This window comes from Pinus tabuliformis, chromosome 5_1, assembly GCF_031772625.1.
Source record: "Pinus tabuliformis cultivar Carrire ecotype Pingquan chromosome 5_1, CPIR1, whole genome shotgun sequence".
Classification (NCBI taxonomy): domain Eukaryota; kingdom Viridiplantae; phylum Streptophyta; class Pinopsida; order Pinales; family Pinaceae; genus Pinus; species Pinus tabuliformis.
The window spans coordinates 458,906,102-458,913,602 of NC_142305.1; the positions used below are offsets into that span (position 1 = coordinate 458,906,102).

A 7,501-nucleotide genomic window follows, 5' to 3' on the forward strand; every position below is an offset into this window, starting at 1 on the left:
GGTTTGACCATGTTTGAACATGGTCGGCTATGATTGACCATGGTTAACCATGATTAATATTATAAACCCAATGGATTGATATTATAAACTCAAGGGAATAATAAACCCAAGGGATTAATACTAAAACCCCAAAGGATTATGAAACCGAGAGATTAATATTAAACCAAAGGGACTAATATTATAAAACCAATTTATATAAACCCTAAGATAAATATTATAAACACTAAAATAAACATGATTGACCATGGTTGATTTTCATATTGAGATTCCTTATCACAATGTCATTATGGACCATGGTTGACCATGGTTGATTTTCATTTCAAGACAATTTTTGTCACAATGCTACGTAGGACGATGGTTCATCATGATTGATTTTCATATCAAGACAATCTTTGTCACACTGTGACATTCGAACATGTTTGACCATGGTTGACCATGTTTGATTCTATAAAACATGGTTAACCATGATCAACCATGGTTGACCATGGTTGACCATGATTGTCCATGATTTTTATATGGAGACAATTTTTGTCATAATGCGAGATCCGACCATGATTGACCATGGTTGGTTATGGTTGACCATGGTTGAGCATGATTGATATTATAAACCCAAGTTAATAATAAACCCAAGGGATTGATATTATGAACCCAAGGGAAAAATAAACCCAAGGGATTAATACTAAAACCCCAAGGGATTATGAACCCAAGGGAATAATATTAAATTCAATGGACTAATATTATAAACCCAAAATTGATAAACCCTAATATAAATATTACAAACACTAAAATAAACATGGTTTATTTTCATGGTGAGGCAAACGTTGTCACAACGCGACATTTAACCATGGTTGGCTATTGTTCACAATGGTTGACGATGATAGATATTATAAACCTAAGGGAATAATAAACCCAAGGGATTGATATTATAAACCCAAAGGAATAATAAACCCAAGTCATTAATACTAAAACCCGAAGGGATTATGAACCCAAGGGAATAATATTAAACTCAAGGGACTAATATTATAAAACCAAGGTATGAAAACCCAAAGATGAATATTAAAAATACTAAAATAAACATGTTTGAGCACAATCGATTTCCATATTGAGACTATCCTTATCATAATGCGACATTGGACCATGGTTGACCATGGTTGAACATGGTTGATTATGGTTGACCATTGTTGAATAATATTAAACCCTAGGAATATGAACCCTTATATCAATAAACCCAAGGGATTGATATTATAAACCCAAGGGAATAATAAACCTAAGGGATAAAAGTTATAAACCCAAGGTATATTAACCCTAACATGACTATTATAAACCCTAAAATAAACATGTTTGACCATGGTTGGCCATGGTTGATTTCCATATTAGATTAATCTATTGTGATATTGACATAATCATAAATAGTTCGACTAATATTTAACCCTTAATATTGGGGTTTTATAAAACCAAGGGATTATAAATACAAGAGATCAATAAACCCAAGGAATTAGTATTATAAAAACAAATGATTAATAAACCCAAACAATCAATAAACCCAACAAGGTAATATTAAAAACCCAAACCATTAATAAACCTTAGGAATTAATATTTTAAACTCACGGGATTAATAAACCCAAGGGATTAAATGACAAACCAAATGAATTATTAATATTATAATCTTAAAGAACGAAAAAACCCAAGCATTTAGTATTATAAACCCAAGGAATTAGTAAACCGAAGGGAAAAATATTAGAAACTTAAGGGATCGATATTAAAAACAAAAGGGATTAATAAAGCCTAGGAATTAATATTTTAAATACAAAGTATTGATAAACCCACATGACTATGAATATTATAAACCCAATGGATCAATAAACCCTAAGGATTGTTAATATTATAAACCCAACATGTTAATAAATTGAAGGGATTAATATTAAACATTAGGACTATTGTTTAACCCTTAATATTGGGCATTAATAAACACAATGGATTAAATGGTAAACCCAATGAATTATTAATATTATAAACTTAAAGAACAAATAAACCCAAGCGTTTAATATTATATACCCAAGGAAATAGTAAACCCAACATATTAATATTATAAATACAAAGGATTAATAAATCCAAGATATTAACAAACCTGAGGTATCAATAAACCCAACAAAGTAATATAAAACACAAGAGATATTAATAAACCCTAAGAATTAATATTTTAAACTCAAGGGATTAATAAACCCAAGGGAATTTAACATGGTCGACCATGTTTGAATTTCATATCGAGACAATCTTTGTCAAAACGGGACGTTGGACCATGGTTGATTTCCATATTGAGACAATCTTTATGACAATGCAAAATTTGACCATGGATGAATAATATTAAACCCAAGGGACTAATATTACAAAGACAAGGGATATAAACCCTAAGATAAATATTATAAACACTAAAATAAACATAATTGACCATGGTTGATTTTCATATTGACATAATCTGTGTCACAATGTGACGTTGGCCCATGGTTGACCATGCTTTACCATGATTGATTTTCAAATAGAGAGAATATTTGCCACAATGCAACATTGCACCATGGTTGACCATGGTTGATTTTCATATTGAGACAATATTTGTCACAATGTGACGTTGGACCATGGTTGACCATAATTGATATTATAAGCCCAAGGGAATAACAAACCCTTGGGATTAATACTAAAAACCCAAGGGACCTAAACCTAAGGAAATAATATTAAACCCTAGGAATGTGAACCCTTAGATTAATAAAACCAAGAGATTGATATTATAAACCCAAGGGATAAAAATTATAAACCCAAACTAAAATACTATAAGCCCTAAAATAAACATTGTTGACCATGGTTGATTTCCATATTAAGACAACCCTTGTCACAATGCAACGTTGGACCATGGTAAACCATCGTTGACCATGATTGATTTTCATATGGAGACAATATTTGTCAGAATGTGATGTTGGACCATGGTTGATTTACATATTGAGATAATATTTGTCGCAATGTAACATTTGACCATGGTAAACCCAAGGAACTATAAACCTAAAGGAATAATATTAAACCCTAAGAATATAAACCCTTAGATCAATAAACCCAAGGGATTCATAAACCAAAAAATTGCTGATCCCGAAGAAGAATTTACCGTATATATCAACACATGTAAAGAGGAAGTTGGAGGAGTACTAATACAAAAAACAAGGTTGTAAATAACAAATTCAAAATATTTAAAATTATTGAATTATGTGAAACACAAAAAGTGTAAGCTATATAATGAATTTTCCATTAATGACTCTACATCAAGGTTTCCACGATATCTATCTTCCATATGTTATGTGGCATGGGTGGTCTGTTGGTATATATTATTTTCTCTCCTATTTAATTGGTGTTATCATTATTATTTAATTTAAAATTAAAATTATTGTTATCTTATATTATTATTATTATTATTATATTTTTTTATTAATAAAAAATTTAAGGAAATAGAAATATGTTAAATTATTATAATTTTAGTTTATATAATTTATATTTTAATTGAAATTAGAAATTATATTTATTTACTAAATTTTATTATTATTTTTAGAATTAAATTATAATTACCAATAGTATTTAGTTATTAAAAATAACGCTGACGGATCTTAAAAATATGTGGTTATTAGTAAGAATTTGAATTCAAAACCCGGTAAAACATTAAAATTTTTATTTAAATTAAAATTATATATATATATATATATATATATATATATATATATATATATAATCTCGAAACGCAAAAGAATCCAACCTTTATAAAATACTAAATCACCAATGTATTTTGGAATTGATTCCCTCATCGGACGCAGAAGTATCCCTGACATTCCAATGACTCCAAATATTTTTTGTTCTCAGGATATCAACCACTTTTTCAGAAGTCATTAGACAGCCTAAGACTGTTTGTTTCGAATCAAATCCAATCAAATTTATAATATTCTGAGAAACACTGAAACTGGGCGCTTTATTAAAAGTAAGGTTATTTCTTTATTAAAAGTAAGGATATTTATTTATTTTTATATTCTTTGTTAATAGAAAAATTAAACTTTAGTTCTAAAGAAAAAATAAATACATTAAACTTTCATTAAATGAAAAAAAAAAAATATTATAAACTTCAAAATATATTTTTGAGTTTGAGGAATAATAACTTAAATGTTAAGTCTGAAATACACTCAACTAAACGGTTCTTAAATGGGAAAAATTATAAATTTAAAACTTATTTTATAAATATTAAGAATTATATTTTGAATTTAAGTAATAATAATTTAAATGTTATGCTATTTAAATTAAAACTTATATTTAAATATAAAATTTTGTATTTTAATTATATTTATTATAAAATTTTATAATTAATTTTAATGTTAAAATGCAATTAAAAAATATATTTAGAAATCAAAATTATATTTTAAAAATGAAAATAAAAACAGAAAACAAATATTAAAACAAGCTTCTTTGGTTTTCAAATTATGGACTTCTTACAAGGTAAAACCAACACTCTATTTAGAGATTCCAAGACCCCTTTCTCTGCCATCCTGCATAGTATTTGCTCTAGCTATGCTGCTATCTCAGGTTATCAGGCATAATACTTTTGTCATATCATGTTTTTTTTTCCCTCTATTTGACTTACTGCTAAAGCATGCTCATCTCCAGCAATCTAGCTTTATGTGCAACCATTATAAGTTTCCATCTTACTCAGAATTTTGCTATTTAACATCCTATCAACATGATCCAGCTCTATATGACTGGATATTCACTCAAATCTTTTTCATATGTTTTACATTGTAGTTCTTTATATTGACATAATATAATCTATCGCTTTTTCTTCTGGAAAAAAAACCAACCCTCTATCCGAAATACCAATATAATTGCAACCTCTTCTAGTAACAAGCAACATAGTAAATATCAGTTTAGACGTAAATATAAATAAATATCACTTTACAGCCTGATGCATTGTTACTCTAATGTACTCTTGCACCAAGTATTCCATAATCGCCGGGGATTTAAGGTTGAAAATACCATGTAATTAATAAACGGACAACGTGCTGCAATCATGTGCAATTCTCTATTCATATTATTCAAATGAACCAAAATTGGAAATACTTTTGAAATGACGACACCATTTAACACCAGTTTGGTTCATATTAACAGCCAGCAACGCCACATGCAAACAGATTACAAAATTAATAACAGACAAAACAAAATGAATGTTAAAGGGCCAGTTAGGCTTCACCCGACCTTCATATCGGGCCTGGGTTTAAAGGTCATAATACGCGGGTACCCATAACATTTATCTATAGTTGTGGGCGTTGGAAGCCAACTCCAGGTCTCCTCGCTTAAACTGTAAACTGCTATATCCATACATCTGCCAGAGGTGAAGCACATGCAATCCCCCACACCTACGCACTCAAACGAATCAAAATACGAATTCCTCTGAAAAACTTGGCACAACGATGAAGGCATCCTCGCAATCTCCTTCCAAGAGGACGACGACTTTGAGTCGTTGTCAAACTCCCACAAAATGAGATCAATGATCTTCCTAACAGTGTACGGAGAGGAGCCCCTCTTTTGGCCTCTGCCACCGGCAAGTAGAATCCGCGACCCGCAGGTGAGCAGCTTAGTCCACATGGTGTTGCCATTACCTAACTCTGGCAACGCTGTGAAAATGGAAGTACCTTCTCCAATGCTGAAACCCAAAACGCCCATACCGCCCGCGCGATGGAGGGTTGTGTAGTAGAAAAAACCATTGGAGAAAACAATTCCCCGTGATAGTCCAAAATCGTCCAAATTTTCCGGCAAGTGTCCCGCGATTACCCAGGACTTCTGAAACGAGTCATAGATTTCCACTATGCGCACATTACTCTGGCGGGACAACCCCACAACCACAACTTTGTAGGTTTCTTGATTGTCCACATTCCAGGCCACAATGCCTTTGGTCATAAGGATCTTTATTGATGACATCGGCGGAAGTTTCAAGAATTTGCCAGTGAGAGGATTGCAGACAACATATTTTCCATCAGGAATATCCAGTAAGAACAGGCCTTGGGCCGATCCAGAGAAATAAGCTCCACGCTTGGCCTTTTCGTCTCCCTGTGAAAGGAAGGAGAGGGAGATGCAGGTATTCCATGTCCGTGTGAAGAAACAATATGCAGAAGATTCAATCGAACAACCATCCATTTGGGAATTGAGTGTGCACAGAAACAACCATGGCTTTTTATTTGGAGGCACTTGACCCCATCTAGTGGTTATGAATTTAGTGGATGAGAACAGGGTGTTCCACTCCTTACAAACGCTGCGAGATCTACATAGGCAATCAACTGGGAGCACCGCCAATATCTGTTCCCTGATATCCTCTGGCAATTCATACCACGCTCCCCAAGCCGAGAACCCTTCCACCGCTGCCATCTTCACAACGTCTAAACATTGCCTGCAGGAAGCTCCTCTTTCCCTAACATTCGTTGAAGGGAAGCTGCGCCATCACATCAGGCGTAAGGTGCATCGATGGTATCATGTAGTCTCATTCAAACAAACGCATGTAACCTATTCTGGAACGACAGCGACTCTAAGACGATATACATGTATTTATTTGCGTAATGTTACATCTCAAAAATATAAAAATATTACTACTTTTTAAAAGAGATCGGAATCGAATCTCCGTAAATATTACGATCAGCTTAAAAAATAGTAGTTGACGGTGACAGTTGACAATGACATTTCAGTCAGTTACCGATCTCTATACATTAAATATCCTCTCTGTACATTAAAAATTGGATATTGCGGAGCAGCGGATGTATCCAGCTTTTTTTTTGGTCAGTTTTGTTTTTTTGGTGTCTTTAACAATGATTACGAATATATGTGTTATTGTTAAAATAAAATAATAAAAAGAAATTTCAGTAATTACTAAAATTAAAAGTAAAAGAAAATTTAAGATTAAAGTTAGAGTTCAATTTGATCTTTTTATGTGCGAAGATCACAAACTAATATATATACATTTTATTAAATCTCACCTATTTACTTAATTTTATTTTTTATTTTTTCTTTTAATTTAAAAAAAAAACATTAAAAAAAACTATTTTAAAATAAACATATATATTTGCATAACTAAATACTTTCTAAAACCTATATAAAAAAAGAGAGTTAAATAAATATTACATGTAAATGAGTATTAGGAAGTTTCCCAAAAGCCATAGAAAAGAGTACATGCCTATTTCCATAACTACAGACTTTCTAGAATCTTAAAATATAGTTAATAAAAATTATTGCATTTTGTCACGATCCGAATCTAATTTATACCAACCAATTTTTTTTTTAATTGTTACCAACCCCTTACAGGTCATTATGGTATATTTTATAATATAAACACGGTATTATGTTTTCAACCTTGCAGTTAATGGTTTATGGTTTATCCTCCACACTTTAATTGTCATACGTTTAACCATATTTCACCAACCCACTTAACATTATGCAC

The 7,501-nt window shown here is 31.4% G+C and overlaps 1 protein-coding gene across 1 annotated transcript; it reads right to left on the minus strand.

Moving 5' to 3' along the window:
- Positions 1-5,035: 5,035 nt before the first annotated feature.
- Positions 5,036-6,562, minus strand: LOC149165467 (F-box/kelch-repeat protein At5g15710-like). Its single transcript, XM_089431144.1, has one exon. It carries the CDS (start codon positions 6,436-6,438, stop codon positions 5,263-5,265), a length of 1,176 nt encoding a protein of 391 aa, XP_089287270.1. The 5' UTR covers positions 6,439-6,562; the 3' UTR covers positions 5,036-5,262.
- Between the last annotated feature and the right edge of the window lie 939 nt (positions 6,563-7,501).

Excerpts from the sequence above, each read along its gene's own strand:
- LOC149165467 (XM_089431144.1), bottom strand. The coding sequence starts at position 6,438 with ATGGCAGCGGTGGAAGGGTTCTCGGCTTGGGGAGCGTGGTATGAATTG.